The sequence below is a fragment of the Pagrus pagrus genome, assembly GCF_965226575.1.
Source record: "Pagrus pagrus genome assembly, chromosome: 1".
Taxonomy (NCBI): Eukaryota; Metazoa; Chordata; class Actinopteri; order Spariformes; family Sparidae; genus Pagrus; species Pagrus pagrus.
Window position 1 is genome coordinate 22,638,672 of NC_140185.1, and position 18,382 is coordinate 22,657,053.

Below are 18,382 nucleotides of genomic sequence, written 5' to 3' on the forward strand. Positions count from 1 at the left end.
CATAAGTCAGCTGTACAAATAAGGCTTGAGTAAAAGTCTTGTAGTGTTAGATATTAAATGTACTTAAATCAAATGTAATTTTCTGGGAAAAATAAATGTACATAAATATAAAAGTACAAGTAAAAGTAAAGTTATATGTATCTTTACATGTATACTGTATATGGGTTGACCAATTTCTGTCCTGGCTAATAATCGGATCCGATCTTTAGCATTTTTTTGATTGTTGGAATTAATGTTTATTTGTTTTTTTTATCCAATTAAAGATTAAAATAAATAAATAATAAAAAAAATACTTGTAATTTTATTGAAGTAACTGACGTAGTTGTATTGTTACTTTTCCACTGGTAAAATATCTAAATACTTCTTCCACCAAAGCCATTTTAAGTATGGGATTCAAAATTTTCAAAGACACTGTTTACCAAATCAAAATGTAAACACCCTCAAATAAAACAAAAAATGTGCCATTGTGAAAGACAAAGTGAGTCCAACTGGATTTTAGTTCACCGTGAAGCTCTCTGAGTCTATTGAGGCAACTATTCAGGGAGTAAAGTGGAGGAACGACCAATAATCTTAAAGTATTTGGACAAAGTCCATCTCTGGAAACTGGGCATTTCATTTTAATCTGTAAGATCCAGACACAAATACTGCATGTTTGTAATTCTTTGACAGAGAGTTACAATAAACTATTTAAATCTAAATATATAGATTCACAGTGCCTTACCTTAATCTTATTATGTAAGTTAATTACAATATAATTAATATGTTATTCTCCATTAAAGGTCAGTAAAGTAAATCCTTTGAAAGGATTTAAACACTCTTTAAACTTCTGAAATCAACCTCTACTCAGAGAACAAATTGTTCAGGGTTTTTTTTACAGTGACACCTGTCTGACTGAGATGTAAATCAGAAATACTTTACTGCTCTTTTCAAACTCATAAATTACATCTGAGCTTTTGTAATAAAATATGGTCATAGTTCCTTTTAAAATGAAGAAGGAGGAACCATCACTTTACTTATAACAGATGCACAGCTGTCTCTGTCATCAGATTGTTAAATGCAAGCCAAACAAAAACCATAATAACCTCAGTGTCCAGTGTGCTTACACAGTGATATGTGTGAGAGTTTATGTAATTATTCCTAATGGCAGATTGAGACACACTCCAGGCCCATACCACTGTCCTGTCCTCTGAGGTCATACAGCAGAGCTCCACTTTTTTGCATTGAGCATTTTATACTACACTTGTTTACTATCTGTTCATTTTTGCTGTTGTTTTCTGATGTTTGGTGTGCTGAGATGGATGCACGGTGGAATGAAACGTGTAAAAACAACAAACTACGCAGGCAACCAAGTAGCCAATGCTTGTCACCTTTATGACATGATGTGCCTTAGTTAATCACCTTTATTCTATTGATATGCATTTATCAACAATGGGCCCAACAACAAGCATGACCTGTAACAAAAGGTGTGTAACCCTCAGCTGCTCAATGGTGACAGAAGTCTAAAAACTAATTGGTAAACAAAAAATAATTATAATGTGTAATATTTTCTGATGTAGTTGAAGGTCAGTTTACATCAATAACATTTATTTCACATGGGAAACACACAGTAATGCCAGTGTAGCACATCATACATACCTGAAATACTCTTTGAAGTGTGTGAATGTATCTAAAATGTCTGATTATTATTACTGAAAATTAAATTAGGGAAAAATAAACATTTTTTTCTGAAATGTATAGCTAACCAGTAGTGGGGTCACCTTCCCCATGTCTTTGAATCTCATATGAGCACTTTAATTCAAGTGATGCAGGAAACTACAACTCCCACGGTGTCCATCTTGTCGCCGGATGTTCGTGTTGCACAAATTTGGCGCTGATCTATCCGGGTACTTCATTCACTGCTTCCTTTCGCGCCGGGTAACCGGAGAGCCGTGCGTCCATGTGCGCAGTGACTGGGAATTGATAGACCTCTGAAATATTAAAATCCGAGCCGTAAACAGAGTTTTCGTCATGGATCCTGAGTCTTTGGTCGAGGCCCTTCGGGGCACGATGGACCCCAATCTGCGGGAGGCCGCGGAAAGACAGCTGAACGAGGTAAAAGTTGAGATTAGCCATTAATTGCGATGGAGGTTGTGGCGCGGTCTCGGATCGGGCCTCAGCCGTTCACAACATCAAGATGGTGCGATCACGCAGACTGGGCTCTGCCGCCGATACCTTGAGATCAACAGCTAAATCCCGCTGATCGATAAATGTAGCGGTTACACCCCTCACTCTTCTCTACCGTTAGCTTGTCCGTTAGCATTATCTCAATGGCGTTTTTCTAATTTCGATGACACACTCGTGTGCCAGTAAGCAACGTCAACGTGAGCTTCATCTTGAGCCAGCTGTGTCGCTAATGCTAAACAAGCTAACCCTCATAATTGTTAGCTCGTCACACACAGTTTCGGCATAGTTTTGACTTATTTCAGGGCTGACACGACACGACAATAACAAGGCAGGTGTGTTACACAACAAGCGATGCTTGGTGAACGCGGGGCATATGCTAAATTGGGTATTTAACGGCAGGATACTGATGTTTAGCCATGAGGCTAATATGTGCTAGCTAACTTGGCTACTTGTTGGTTGAGCTGCCATAGTTCTGCTACATAGCTGCTGCTCACGTGTCACTGTGACAAGCCCTGAAACGATGACATTCTTGAATAAAGGGATAAAATTTACAACGGCTGACTTCTCGCCGTAGTTTCCAGTTGCCCTACTTAATATATGACCGGTGACTTTATAGCTACGAAGTGAAAAATATCATAAAATGGAGTTTTACGTTAGCCGAGCTCCATGTGAGCTAACGTTAACTAAGTTAGCAGCCCTGTCCTGTTTGGGGCAGCAGCCCGGCTGCGTAGTTTAAAAAAGTTGTCTCCTTATCCAACACTTATGGGTTACATTTAATTTTTGATGGTGTTATTAATCACTAAACTTTGGAGTGTTTACAACTATTATTTTCTAAGTGGTATGCGCTGTGGAAATGTAATGTCAGACAGAAATGTAATGGCTACAATTGAAACTGAACTGGGCACATTTGACAATAACTTGAGATTGTGGCTTTTTCAGGCCTTCAGTCTGTCATTTGACATGTGATCGAGGAGAATGAAGTGCCTTACAAAAACAACTGAAAGATTTCCAGTCAGGATTTCTAACCTCTCACCAAAGATGTTTGTAGCCTGATTGTTGGTTGTGGAGATTAAATGCCAGCAGTAATGAGGCCTTTAATTGTTTTGAAGCCCAACTGGTCTGGACAGTCAAATCACGATGCCTTCTTCTACATCTATGCTCCTTAATGGCCCTGGCAGTATATTTAAAGTGGACAGTTGACTAAAACAAAGGCCTATTCTGTGTTATATATTCAGATGATAGTTATGCAGTCATAGCACATGTGTTCACTTTGATTTGCCCCCATACAGTAACCCCTCCTCCATGTTTATTTTTTGCCATTTCAAGGGGCTTGTGTTGTTTTTTTTAACACCCACATATGCATTGATAGTGATGTCTTGCTTGAATGGCAAAGCTGAGAGGGAGAGTGTTCTTAGAGTTGAGTTTAGAGGGAAAAAAATCATGTCTTCTGGAGGAGGATGGAGTAAATCTGTTTCTAAATACAGTGCTTTGCTTAGTCATAAACTCTGACTTGGTTTTTTATGGAAAATGGCCAGATGAAATTTGACTAAGGCTTAAGAAAATGCTTAAATACATTTAGGGAAATATGTTGACACATACCAGCATGATGTTTGAAATGAGTTGTTTATTTATTACTGACCATCCAGATGCAAACATTGGATTTATCAGTTAGTCATCTCCATAATTTGTCACCCTTACAAGTTCATAGGGATCAACCGAATACAGCTGTAGTCGTGGAGGAGCAATAACCCAGAAATATATGGGTTGTAAACTGCTGATCCAAACATTGGCTTGGATTTGTAATGCCAAGAAGACAGCACTGCTGTGTATCCCAGCTGGTTGATGTGACCATCCGTGTTTATCAGAATATTTAATTGAACACCTTGGTGATGTGGTATCCACTACCTTTTGTACTTTTTGTTTTGTAAACATAATGCAAAAATGCAAGCACGATATAATTCATCAGTTTTAAAAAGGTGACAATGCAATAACCGATTTTATTGTTAGTCACCTAGCAACTGTGTTTGCATGCCAAACCATGTGTACTCAACTTACCGTGTCAAAAATACAACACCCCCAAGCTCCTTTTGATGGCAGTATATTTACCAAGTAACCTAAAGCCACTGTAATAGTCTCTGTACAATACAAAAGCACATCGCAGTAGTGCACCATTAACAGCTTGAAGTAGGTTTTATGCAAACTGGTATGAAACTAACTTCATGCAAGATGGTATGAACCGTCTGAGATGTGAAATGTTTCAGTGTTTATAACCGATTGTTGTTTTCAATTTTGATTCCCAGGGTCACACCCAGGTAAACTTTGTGTCCACTCTGCTGCGTGTCACCATGTCTGATCAGCTGGATTTGCCTGTCAGGCAAGCAGGTGAGTCTACACTCTGACATGTTAATAAAAGATGTTATGTTGAGTGGGACGGAATGTATATCATGTGATTTTTAATATTAAATATTCTATGAGAAAATGACTCAGAAAAAAAAGATGGAGTCCCTGCAGTCTGCTGACAGCCTAAGGAGCCAGACCTGCACGTCCTTACAGTCAAATGATTGGTGTCATCCTGGTTTGGTGAATACTAAAGCTTATGGCAAAAGGTGTTTATAGGAAAAGGTAAACACAGAAAATAGAAGTTATTCTCCTACATGGTCCAAAGGCCACGTATGGGTTAAAGAGGTAAGTACATTTTTTGCCTTCTTAAAGACTTTTCTGTCTTTGAACCCTTGTAGACGGTGAATAAAAAAAAAAAAAAATACGATCATGTTGTTTTCCTCTAAAACTGCAATAAACATCAACACCAGTGACAACATGTTTGGCTCTTTAGCCTACACACTGTGGTTCTGCCTAGGTGTGTAGCAGGTTGGCGTCATGAACACTACTTCTTCTTCTCTGTGTTTATTGGTGGATCAAAAACTGACATTCAAGGTGCAAACAGCCACCGATAAATAGCCGGCAATCTAAATTTCCTTATCATGTATCCCTATTTCGGATAAGACATGAATATGCCAGCAGGTTTGCTCTCAGATTGAGAATGAGATTCAATCTCCAAATAAAAACCTCAAATTCCTGTGAATTGTTTTTTTTTTAGTACAACACTAACCCTTGAGCGTACAAAAATTAACACTAGCTTAAGAAATTGAATTGTCATCTTCTATTTTCAAAACAACACGATGTTATGATACACAATCCATGCCTCCCCCTCCCTGTATAAACCAGAGCCACATAAGGATGCCAAAACACTCTCTGTGCGACTTACCACTTCATCCTGCATCTGACTCCAATATTGTCAGATTGCATTATATGACAAATGGACTAGATATTCTCCATGACCCCAAGTTAAACAGGTCACTTACATAATAGTTTCAAAAAGATAATGTAGCGATGATACATGATTCACACTAGTGTTTTTGTGAGGCTAAAGTGCCACACTGAAGTGCAGTGGACACGTGGAGTTGGTTAAATATAGCTTGTTTTGCTTTAGTCAAATGCTGCACTGTGAGGAAAGGTGCCCATGGTGGGAATAAAAAAATCAATGTTCAAAGTTACAATCTTGACCAGAGTTGTTGGAAAAAGTACACAGATAGCATCTGAATCATTGTGTGTCCACCTCCCCAAGTATTCATCATAACTGTCCCAGCAAATTAAGCCGTTATAGGAGCTGTGCTTAAGTGCAATAAATTACTTTTCCAGCTGTAGGAAAAATGTCTGACAGGGTTAAGAGCAGAATAGAGGAGGAGCAGCTCCTCCAGACTGCACAGAAGCTGTCGGAATAATATCACAAGTGAAGCTCAAACGTAGTACATCGACTGAATTTGTTGTATTGGCACTCAGTCAATCACTCGGGATTGTTATTCATTAAGCTTCTGTCTGGGTTGGTGTTGGTAGGCAGCCCAACATGAAAAAGGCTGTCGCTTTTTGTGGAAACGGTCTCTTTGCTTCTTTTATGATCCTTTTATTTGATTGACAGTAATTACATAATTTTTCGGTGAATAGATTGATCAAAAACATTAATATTTGTTTTATAACAGACAGTCTCTGGACAGTGTCGTTGAATGTGGGTTTGAGTTGTATTTGATTCAGTATTGGCAGCTTGTTCAGTATGTGGTGAGTTTTTGAGATCTCTCCTTCTGAGATTTCTGCTGCCAACAGACTCTAAAGACGGTAACTTCAGTTTTGTGTTTGGTGGTCAAAGTGTTGAAAAATGACTCAGCTGCTAGACATCGACGCATTGCTCTTGAGTCACGTCATTTTTGCTTTGAGGACCATTTAATGAAGTTTCATCTTGGAACATCAGCATAGTTGTACCTTCTTGGTGTTGCCCGTCATATTTCTAGTATTAACTCCAGATAATCTTAATTTAATAAGTGGATCACATAAAAGCTTTCAGATAACATTTACAAAATAATATTTTACTTGACAAAAAATCTTTAGGAAGCAACATTTAATCAAGCACATCCTTACATATGTGTATGCTTATTTCATGATTTAAGCTTGCAGCCTTTTTCATTTACAATAAGTAATTTTCCTCTTCTCCATGAATCAAACTGGTGACAGATTCTTAGTGGCTTTCCAGCGTTAGGCGGTCGTGTAGTTCGGTGGTCATAGGCAGAGGGGAGGGGGGGGTTTAATGCTCTGTCAGCATTGATAGGCTGGATTATGATTGCCTCGCCAGCGGTGTAGACATTTGTGTCAGCAGTCTGACGTCCGCCTCCCAGCCCTCACTCCTCCGCGCCCTCAGATGCCTCTCCCCTGCGAGCCACAGAACTCAGAACGGGGCCCCACAATGTAGATGTGAACCCAGCTGACACCCTTGTGCCACATTCAAAACTACTGAACTGCAGATGGAAGAATTGATTCCTGCAGCTTCGGCTTTAGGTGGTTCTGAATTTACACCGCTGTGTTGTACACAGTCAGAATGACTTTAATACAGTCTGTACCATGAGTGCACAAACTGAGGGCTGCATGAGGTTGTACACTTCCGCTTTAAAACCATACATAGTGGTTTAGTTACTGATACTCCTCTATAAAGCAGCTTGAGGTGAGCTAATTGTTTTCTAATGCGCAACAAAGTTTGTGGACTTTTTTCAGGGGGTGATTATTATGAATTTAATATGAATTTGTCACATTTCTAATATAAATATCACAAACTTGTGTTTTTCATAACTGTCATTTTTGCCAATTAAACATCTCAAACAGAAATTGGCAGGTTTTTTTTATCTTGAACAAATCAACTGATTCTCAATTTTGCTTTTGTGTGAGATGCACATCACATGGCAGTCACACAAATGGCTGCTTGGTCATGTGACTTTCTCCTCTTATTGCTTGGTGGTTATTTAAAAGCTATTTGACTAAACACTAGTGGTCAGAGGTATGGTCACAAATGCTGAAAGATCCACTTGTTCCCTCTGTCTAGGTGTGATTTACCTTAAGAACATGATAACTCAGCACTGGAGTGATGGAGACGGTTCAGGCACAGAGACACCTGTCAATAACATCCCCGATGAGGACAGGCAGTTCATTCGAGACAACATAGTGGAGGCCATCATCCACTCCCCCGAGCGCATCAGGTAACCACACAGCCTGCTGGCGGAGTTCAGTGAGGAGATCTTTAGATCGCCCAATCTATAACTGCCTTTTTTTAACTCATCAGGGTCCAGTTGACAACGTGTATCCACCACATGATCAAGCACGACTACCCTGGCAAGTGGACGACCATCGTGGACAAGATTGGCTTCTACCTGCAGTCAGACAACAGTGCAGGATGGCTGGGCATCTTGCTCTGCCTTTACCAGCTTGTCAAAAACTATGAGTGAGTCAGAGTTCTCGATCTTCACCTTTTTATATTGTGGTGAACATTGTGGCTAATGTGTAACGTGTGTGTGATACAGATATAAGAAACCAGAAGAGCGTCAGCCTCTGGTGGCCGCCATGCACATCTTCATGCCCATGCTAAAGGAACGCTTCATCCAGCTGCTCCCCGATCACTCCAGTGATTCTGTCCTCATTCAGAAACAGATCTTCAAAATCCTCTACGCCCTCTTCCAGGTAATCTGGCAGTTTCTCTCTTTGGATTTGAATGGATTCAGTTTATTTTGTTTTAAGACCAAAAACATGATAATGATAACCTTCACAGTATTTTCAAAACTTTCAAAACAAATTACTCGAAGTTTTGCTCAACGAAAGTTGAAAAGGCAAAACTAGTATCGGAAAATAAGTTTTGATTTGCTCACTGAAATCAGTATTTTATTCTAAAATTGATAATGGGGCTGCAGCCAGCAACTATTTATTATTTTTTTAATCTGCAGATTATTTTCCCAATTAATCAGTGGTTTAGTCTATAAAATCAGTCCAAAACCCAAAGACTCTTGAAATCAATAATGTTAACAAAGAAAAGCAACAAATCATTATATTTAAGAATCAGTTAATCAACTAATCCTCTGCAGCTCTAATCTATAATGCCCATTTTTTGCTACATATGTGCTCAGATTAGAGTAAGGAAAAACTAACTTTCGTGTTTCCCCACAGTACAACCTTCCTCTGGAGCTCATCAACAGACAGAACCTGACAGAATGGATGGAGATCCTGAAGACAGTAGTGGACAGAGATGTTCCTCCAGTAAGGAGATGAATAAATTCATATAACACTAATATGGCCACTCACTGCTTACAAAAGCTCTTGACAAGCGGAGTGTACAAACCTCGTCATTTGTTTGTTTAGGAGACAATGCAGATAGATGAAGATGAGCGGCCTGAGCTGCCATGGTGGAAGTGCAAGAAGTGGGCCCTTCATATTTTGGCTCGGCTGTTTGAGAGGTAAAAATCTAACTGTTTCTTTAACTTCTTCGATAAATCGTATAAACATCTTTAACAAAAACACTCGCCATATAAAACTGTCTTTGCAGATATGGAAGCCCAGGCAACACAACCAAAGAGTACACAGAGTTTGCTGACCTTTTCCTCAAGGAATATGCAGTTCCTGCTCAGCAGGTAAGAACTTCACAAGGTGTAATGTCAGCAGCAGCAGCTCTCCAGTCGGTCTGTTTAAAAATAAAAGGTTTTTTTTTGTACATTTGTCTACTAGGTGCTGCTGAAAGTCTTATACCAGTACAAGGAAAAGCAATATGTGGCTCCCAGAGTACTCCAACAGACACTGAACTACATCAACCAGGGCATAGCACATGCTCTGACGTGGAGAAACCTCAAACCACACATCCAGGTATAAATACAACACGTCTGAATATCCAGGAAACATTTCACGATATTGTATATGGCAAGTCTTGGATGCAACTTCAGCAAACAGATGAAAGACACAATAATATGTCAAAGTCTTTTCCCTCCTCCCTGATTGTGACTTCTCGTTTTGTTTTTCAGGGCATCATTCAGGATGTGGTGTTCCCCCTCATGTGTTACACAGACAGTGACGAGGAACTGTGGCAGGAGGATCCATACGAGTATATCCGCATGAAGTTTGGTAAGCAGAGGAAGTTGGTGCCTGTCATCCAAAAAGAATCCCGTGAGTCAGTGATGACTAAACATTAATCTGATCTCTGCTGTCCCCTTTAGACGTGTTTGAGGACTTCATCTCTCCAACAACAGCAGCCCAGACGCTCCTCTTCACTGCCTGCAACAAAAGAAAAGAGGTGGGTTGAAATTATTTGGTGCTTTATTTCCTCAGAACTTCGAAAATATTTTGCGTCTGCCCCCACAATTCATATTTAATGAGGCCTAATCCAGTTTGTTGTTCTTGCTCTGTTTAGGTGCTGCAAAAGACTATGGGCTTCTGCTACCAGATTCTCACTGATCCTGCCTCTGACCCCAGGAAAAAGGATGGTGCCCTCCACATGATAGGCTCTTTGGCTGAAATCCTGCTGAAGGTAAACAGCTCTCAGTGCACTAACTCCTTGACAGTTCATCTATTCTGCATGCAGATTAAAAGACATGATTCCCTCTGAGCAAGATCTGGTGTTGAACTTTTGTATCATGGTGCAGCGAATAGGATTTTCATCACACCTTCCTGTTTTATACCATGACTACCCTCATGAGCATTTGGTTGTAAATTATGCTGTCTAACTGGGGCAAGAAATGATTTTGCAGAAGTTGGTTTAGCTGTGGGCTATTATAGATGGTGAATCTATTGTGCCTACTTGGCTGTTGTTTTGTTGAAATCATTTAAATATTTCATAGCTGTGGACCAAATATTCAAGTGCTGATACTGTAGTGTTGTAATTAACCATATTACCTAGATTCAGTCTGAGCAGCTTCTTGCCAGAAGGTACCAAACAAGTTATAGATTAATTTTTGTTAAACTTAAAGGATAAGTGTTGTGAATTGTGTTTGACTTTTATTTTTTTCTCTACACAGAAAAAAATTTATAAGGACCAGATGGAGTTCATGCTGCAGAATCACGTCTTCCCCCTATTCCGCAGTGAACTGGGCTACATGAGAGCCAGGGTAAGTGATCATTTCCAGACAAGCAGACCAATGACTCATGTGTTAACATTACTTTAAATTAACCCAAGCTTCTTGTATTGTTACACTTCTTTGCTTGATTTAATGAGTTCGCTCACATGTTCTCCACCTCTGTTTTCACATAGGCTTGCTGGGTGCTGCATTACTTCTGTGAGGTGAAGTTCAAAAGTGACCAGAACCTGCAGACAGCCCTCGAGCTGACCCGCCTTTGTCTAATCAATGATAACGAGATGCCAGTTAAGGTGGAGGCTGCTATTGCCCTGCAGGTTCTCATCAGCAACCAGGAGAAAGGTGAGCGAGTAAAGTCATTAAGCTCATTGATTTAATAAAAAAGTCTCTGTATTTTCTGTGTGTGTCTAAATGATCTTGTGTGTTTTTGATCTTTAGCCAAAGAATACATCACCCCCTTCATCCGGCCAGTGATGCAGGCACTCCTGCACATTGTCAGGGAGACAGAGAATGATGACCTCACCAATGTCATACAGAAGATGATCTGTGAATATAGTGAGGAGGTCACTCCAATAGCAGTGGAGATGACACAGCACTTGGTAAGTGCATGTCATCGTTTCACATGATACGATCATCAAGCGGCCAAATACTCCCCCCTAAGGCTGCAGAGCTGCAAGAGAAACATAAATATCTGTCATTGATATAAAAAACTAGCCGTTCTACTTGCACAACACCCAGGCTTCATTCAGATGCAGCACAGACAACGAGAGATGAAAGTTACTCACATATCAATCAAAAAGAAAAATAATTTATTCCAAACAAAAGGCAATATTCTTACTTAACTGCTTACATGGCTAATGAAAATGAATATTCATTCTCCATATTTCCATTACATGCAGCTTTGCATACTTGGATTAACAAACACAACCTCCTTCTGTCATTTGTTCAGACACCTTTTTAAAAAACGTCAGCATTGCAGTATTGCATAAATGAGCCTTAATTCTGAATATCCACGGGAAATATTCTGTTTACATGGTACGAATGAAATTCAGATATTGTCATAGTTGGAAAAATTGTGCAATTTCAATGTGGATGTAAATGTATTTGGTGTCAGGATGCATTTGCTTTTTCTTCTCTTTAGCCATCAGAATTTAGTAAAAGCTCCTTTACGGTTTGGCCGTTTATTTGCCATGTTAACATACTGATACTGATCGCAGATGCCAAATGTTTGCGACTGAGACAGTGATGAGCTCAGTGTACGGTGATGTCACATCTATCACCCCTGTTACTTTTAAGAGAGCTACCATCAAATTTTGTTGATTTGACCTGTTTCCTCTCTTTAATGTGGAGAGAAAGAATCAGACTGATGGTTTGATTAAATGGTTGAGTACTTGAAGTCCACAGACGCAATCATAACAGTGTCTTTGTTCTTTCTTTGACAGGCTATGACGTTCAACCAGGTGATTCAGACGGGGCCCGATGAGGAGGGAGGAGATGACAAGGCTGTGACGGCTATGGGCATCCTCAACACTATTGACACATTGCTAAGTGTGGTGGAGGACCACAAAGAGGTTAGCAGCATAGCCACTAAGCATGCTTGCCCCGCACACATACACACTCACTCTGCCGGCTGATCACTCATCTCGGCGCCACTTCATCTGCAGAAGCAGCTCTGGTCTGCTGTAGCGTTCCTGCCAACACACTTGAGCCACCCACCAACTCCTGGGAACACGCTCTGTTCTCACCATGTTCAAAATGACTCAGAGGCTGAGGCAGACGCTAGAAATAGTGCCGGGGCACGCTGCCACCATGTCTGCCGAAACATAGGACTGCGGGTGCTCGAAGCCAAGAAGCCATTAGATTTGACCGAACATTGCTTTACACTGAGGGTTTTTGATTGCATAACAGTTCAGTAGCTGAGGATCGTCTGTGTACGTCACCATGCTGCCAAGAATGAGAAATATTTGCATTTGACCAGGGAACTGTAACCTGTTCAGTTGGTGTAGACGCATTAGAGGACAGGTGACTCATCAGGAACAAGAAAAAAACATTAATGATGAAGAGGCGCTTATCCTCATCACTTGTAATTGATTTGATTAAATAATTATTTGTTAATTATCTAAAATCATAGAAAAAAATGGGACATTTGCACAATTTTTCTGACATTTTACTTCTTTAAAATGATATTATTTTGGCTCCATTTTAATTTCTCAGCAACATAGTGTGTATAGAACACCAAGTAAGTACTTGACAAATAGGCAAAATAGGAGACATTGTTATAAGACACATTTCAAATTGTATTAGATAATACAACACAATATTTGTAGTATTATCACGTTAACACAGCTCTGATCATGAAAGCTTTATCACCCAAAAGTCATTACATTGATTAACTCATTACTTTAACCTTCATGTTTCAGATCACCCAGCAGCTGGAGGGCATCTGTCTGCAGGTGATTGGCACCGTGCTGCAGCAACATGTACTGGGTAAGCAGGACAGGTTCTTCCACATTCCACCTGCATGTTGAACTAGCACAGTCTGCTCGCCTCAGAGGTGACCTATTGATAATAAACACATTATATATATCGCCAGTGACTCACCTTTCTCTTTTTTTCTTTCCTCAGAGTTCTATGAGGAGATCCTGTCCTTGGCTCACAGCCTGACCTGCCAGCAGGTGTCACCACAGATGTGGCAGCTCCTTCCACTGGTGTACGAAGTCTTTCAGCAGGATGGATTTGACTACTTCACAGGTATGTGCTCGGGCTTACGTGAGAATGCTTGGTTGTTTTGATATGCACATGAACTCGAGTCCAGGAAGAAAAAGTGGGGATTTGTTTTGCTTTAAATTCAACTGTGTGAAAGTAAACGTTTTTCTGTTTCAGACATGATGCCTCTTCTCCACAACTACGTCACAGTCGACACAGATACTCTGCTATCTGACACCAAATACCTGGAGATCATCTATAGCATGTGCAAGAAGGTAAAATAACGCAGTTAATGATGCATGATGTAAAAGACAAATTATTTTTGTTGTAACTGGGAGGTTTACCTGACTTTGTCACTTTACACAGGTCCTGACAGGTGATCCAGGCGAGGACCCAGAGTGCCATGCTGCCAAGCTCCTGGAGGTGATCATTCTGCAGTGCAAAGGTCGTGGTATTGACCAGGTCAGTATCCATAAACAAATGTACACCTCAAAATGGTAGTTTAAGACTATAGGGAAGCTAAACATTGTGAGAAATTACATAGTTTTCCATTCAATAATCAATGTACTGTGTACTGTTCAGGATGTGAGAGGAGGAGGAGGGGAGATTCCCCTTTAAGGTGTAATGGTCAGAAAGTCGTATATTCAGTCCTGAAATTAAAACAATTTAAATGTAATATTCATAATAAACACTTGCTCTATTGAAGATGGATTTGCTGTATGTTGCAGGTTGTGCCGTTGTTTGTGGCTGCTGCGTTGGAGCGTTTGACGCGGGAGGTGAAGACCAGCGAGCTGAGGACTATGTGCCTGCAGGTGGCCATCGCTGCACTTTACTACAGCCCCCCTCTTCTCCTCAACACTTTGGAGAACCTACGCTTCCCAAACAACACTGAGCCTATTACTAACCACTTCATAACCCAGTGGCTCAAAGATGTTGACTGCTTCCTTGGGTAAGAGTGAAATTAGCATTACAGAATGCCTGCTTCTGACTGCTATATCTCACAATAAATGCCTTGAGCCTGTTTTTAATGTAAGAAAGTGATGCTAACTGTTTGTTCTTGCTCTCAGCCTCCACGACAGGAAGATGTGCATTCTCGGACTCTGTGCTCTCATTGACCTTGAGCACAGGCCTCAGGCTGTCAACCAAGTGGCCGGCCAACTTCTTCCAGCAGCCATCCTACTCTTCAATGGCCTCAAGAGGGCGTACGCCTGTCGGGCAGAGCATGAGAATGACGAAGATGACGATGATGAAGATGGAGAGGAGGACGACGAAAACGGTAGACACAAGTGTTTCATGTACTGTGTGTTGCGTCAGCTGAAGTGTCCAATAACTAACGTTAAACGTAACCTCTGTGTATCAAAGTAGCTGAGCTCGGCAGCGACGAGGACGACATCGACGAGGAGGGCCAGGAGTACCTGGAGATGCTGGCAAAGCAGGCAGGAGAGGACGGAGATGATGAAGACTGGGAGGAGGACGACGCTGAGGAGACGGCACTCGAGGGCTACACTACAGCTGTAGATGATGAAGACAACTTAGTGGACGAGTATCAGATCTTCAAAGCCATACTACAGAGTAAGACGACGAGCTGTTGATCGCTCTCTTGTGAATCAAATTGAAATGGTTCAGTTAAACAAATGTCATGCAACGGTCGCTAATCTGACTTCATTGTGATGCAGATATCCAGACCCGTGACCCAGCATGGTACCAGGCACTAACACAGGCCCTTGATGAAGACCAGGGCAAACACCTTCAGGACATTGGAACACTTGCAGATCAGAGACGGGCAGCACACGGTGAGCACCAGCTGAGACTCTACCCCAATTTTCCAATTAAACTCTGATGTCGCTCTTCAGACTGACAATAAAGCTATTTTTTTTACATGCTATACCCTGTTTTTTGTTATTAATGACTTTCATTTATGCATTTACTTGGGCTTAAAATACGGCAAGTATTGATAGCCTGTACCCAATTATTGTACATTGAAATCTGCTGCCCTTGTGTCTTCTTCAGGCAACAAAGGATGAGTCTGGGATGATTAAATGATGATGAAAAAATAACATTTTCACCCCAGAAACAAAATAAGTAGTTGAATAATAAAATTTGGATAAACTACGGAGCTCTTTGACTGGGAACCTTTTTTATGGGTGTAATTGAAGATGGTTGCACACTCGTAGCTACGATGCAAAATAATACCTCAATAAATGACCAAGTTTGTCATGAAAGTCTTCTGTACATGAACAAAACATTGATGTGTTCCTCCACCGTCTCATCTTAAGAACCTTTTGTTATGGCATGTTGTTTTTCTTTTCTCCATCGCTGTGCCCTCATTTCCCATTTTCACTTTTATTGTTGACAAAAAATAAAGCTGTAAATGCCTACAAAGTGTAAATCTCACCGGGGGCACAGTAGACAACTGTGTATCAAAATCTGGTGTGATCTGGACATTGTAGCCAACCATGCAAGCCTTCAACTCCTGAGCTGAGAACAGCAGAGCCGAGGGGGAAAGAACGAGAGAGGAGTGTAGGTTGGTTACACTGTTTTCATTTCTGGTCCATTGATAGGCTAAGAAGTTTTAACAAAAAAAAACTGTTCTTTTCTTAAAAATTGTGTTGTTTTGTTATTTGACCCAAATATTCCACTAAACGGAAAATAGCCCAGCACACCTCATTGGTGGAAACGTTTGGAAAGAGTTGTTTAAACAATTGTTTGAAAAGAATGAACGAATGAATGAAGCCTGAATCCATCGAACCAGAAATGCAAAAATTGTTCCCAGAACACGACGTGGGTCCATCTTGAAAATTGTATGAACAGGCATTTCAAAAATGTTGTTTGATTTGTGATTTAAATGCTTTGGGGGCATATGAACATGCATCATCAGATCATTTTATTTGGTGTCCGTGTAGACTATCTCCAAGCAGAATGATGTTTGAAGGGATTGATTGAAGAAATATTGTCCCTGCGTCCACAGCTAATGATGCAGGACAGGGATTTAAAAGCCATTCTTCAAATGGCATTCATTTTGCTGGTGGTCTTGCACCAGTGATGTAGTTGGTGAAGCTTCAGGAAACAACTTTTATTGAGATTTGTGATTTTTACTATTCCTTGTTATCTTATTACAGAATCCAAGATGATCGAGAAACACGGCGGTTACAAGTTCACAGCGCCAGTGGTGCCATCTACTTTCAACTTCGGAGGCACTGCTCCGGGAATGAATTGAGTCATCCGTTCTACTTTTTATTACTCTGTGACTGATTGTAGTGAAGTGAAAAAAAAGCTTGTGTTGTTCCCTTAAGTAGTGGTTCCAGAACTGGTTCTTCTCAGTCATTCTTCAATCTGTCTAATGGGGAAATAGCACCAGAAGATGTGGGAAAGCAACCAAAATGCAACCAATGGCTGGGGAAAACAAACCAAGAACTTGAGCACGATGCAAGAGAAGAAGCTCTGAACAACGTTGTCTCCTGGAGCCCAGTGTGGACGGGATACCATGACGGCAACTCTTTCGTTTTTTTCCCACTTCAACAAAATTGGGGGATTAACAGTTAGAAATTGATAATGGGACTTAATATTTCATTATCACTGTTGTGGCCAAACGGCCGTAATATGGTTATACCTCTGGTAGTGGTGATATCTACGTTATTTTCTGCATAAACAAACACTCATGTTTATGTACATACAAGCCAAGGTTATTGATTTTTCAAGTAGCCTTGAAAAAACAACCAGAGGCATTTGTAAGGTGTTAACAGCTGTATTCATATGTAGCATATTGGATACTTCATAGCACTATGTGATGCCTGATCTCTGTAAATTAATGACTAGCACTTTCATATTGTTCAGGTCTCTAGCCTTCTGTATCAGACTGCAAATTTTTTAAATTGAAGACTATTTAAAAATGAAAACAGCTGTAACTTTGTTACTTTGCAAGCGACTTCTGTAACGGCTGGTTGTCACACATCTGGTTACAGAGTGGATCGGTGGGCAACTCGGAAACATTATTGATTTCAGGAAAAAAGAGAATGCTCTTGGTGTTCAGTATGGCTACAGGACATGTGTTTTTGAGCACTGAAAGTACAATTGAATACATCATTGAAGCATGTACAATTGGACTTGTCGTGAAGGTCTCAAGCTTTTGGTTGGTGTATGGATGAACCATCTATATATACAACAACATATTAAAAAAAAAAAAAGCTAAGGGAATTCATGAACTCGACTGCTTCCTTATAAAGGCACACTTTTCCTGTTTTATGAATTTATTTTAAGTTTTTGTTTAATGAGCTTCACTTTTTGATGATTGCGTGTTTGACATTGTCATACTGTATTTGTACACACCTGGTCAGAGGACTTGGCCCTGCACACAGCAGCTCTGAAGCAAAAATCAAATCAATGAATTGCTGGGACACCTGGGTGACTTTATCCTAACATTGTCATGAAGTCAGAGACACGAAGCCTGGATGTGTTGTCCAGTTAACTGTAGAAAGATAAAATCGGTACTTGATACAACAGTGCAGAGGCATTTTAACATTAGGAAAAGCACAGGGCTAAATATTAGAATGAGCAAGTGCCATAGCTTTCCATTAACCTGTGTCAGGGTCCTGGTATTGTACACAGTCTGACTTTACCATCGTTAATGTTGGTAACAACTGTGCTTTTCCTACTACGACAAGTCAAAATGTCTGCTATGAAAAAAATCCTAGTAGCAGGCTGTTTGGGGAATATCCACCTCTAACACACAGTATCAGCTGACATGATGGCTTAAGTGTAACTTAACGCAACCTTTAGGCATGGCTCCATGTCATAGTATGGTTTTAAGACCTTCCTTATTTCAGTTTTGTTCTTATGTCTCTAACAGTTCTCAAGTAATTTATTCAATCACTTTTCCACATTATTGTACTATAGAAAACCTGCACACATTGCATAAAGAATGGGAGAAACGTGGTTAAAAGAGGCCTGCCAGTTCACTTTGAGTTTGTGTCCCCAAAAAATGCTTAACTTTGGTCAATAAGGGTCAAATTCAGGTTCCTACCCCTCAGAATTACTTGTTAAATAACAGTAAGATGTTAAGGGGCTTTTAAAGGGTCAGTGACTAAAAA

General features: G+C 40.3%; 1 protein-coding gene across 2 annotated transcripts; it reads left to right on the forward strand.

The window, feature by feature from the left end:
• Positions 1-1,878: 1,878 nt before the first annotated feature.
• ipo7 (importin 7) lies at positions 1,879-17,493 on the forward strand. 2 transcript variants are annotated; one of them, XM_084357480.1, is made up of 25 exons: positions 1,879-2,091; positions 4,464-4,545; positions 7,586-7,739; positions 7,823-7,981; positions 8,061-8,217; positions 8,698-8,787; positions 8,890-8,984; positions 9,074-9,158; positions 9,253-9,387; positions 9,543-9,642; positions 9,735-9,811; positions 9,929-10,045; positions 10,533-10,622; positions 10,766-10,931; positions 11,028-11,188; positions 12,032-12,160; positions 13,010-13,076; positions 13,215-13,340; positions 13,473-13,570; positions 13,662-13,757; positions 14,024-14,244; positions 14,363-14,571; positions 14,661-14,867; positions 14,972-15,088; positions 16,415-17,493. In XM_084357480.1, the coding sequence occupies exons 1-25, from the start codon at positions 2,008-2,010 to the stop codon at positions 16,510-16,512; spliced, it is 3,120 nt and encodes a 1,039-aa protein (XP_084213606.1). In that variant the 5' UTR covers positions 1,879-2,007; the 3' UTR covers positions 16,513-17,493. The 2 variants fall into 2 exon arrangements, with proteins under 2 accessions (XP_084213606.1, XP_084213605.1); XM_084357479.1 differs by having other exon boundaries at positions 1,880-2,091; positions 14,658-14,867.
• The last annotated feature ends 889 nt before the right edge of the window (positions 17,494-18,382 follow it).

What these genes read in the sequence shown, in the direction of transcription:
- ipo7 (XM_084357479.1), top strand. Translation starts at nt 2,008, where the DNA reads ATGGATCCTGAGTCTTTGGTCGAGGCCCTTCGGGGCACGATGGACCCC. An exon ending in CCTGCAACAAAAGAAAAGAG is followed by an intron (nt 9,812 to 9,928) that starts GTGGGTTGAAAT and finishes TGCTCTGTTTAG; the next exon opens with GTGCTGCAAAAGACTATGGG. An exon ending in GATGTTGACTGCTTCCTTGG is followed by an intron (nt 14,245 to 14,362) that starts GTAAGAGTGAAA and finishes TCTTGCTCTCAG; the next exon opens with CCTCCACGACAGGAAGATGT.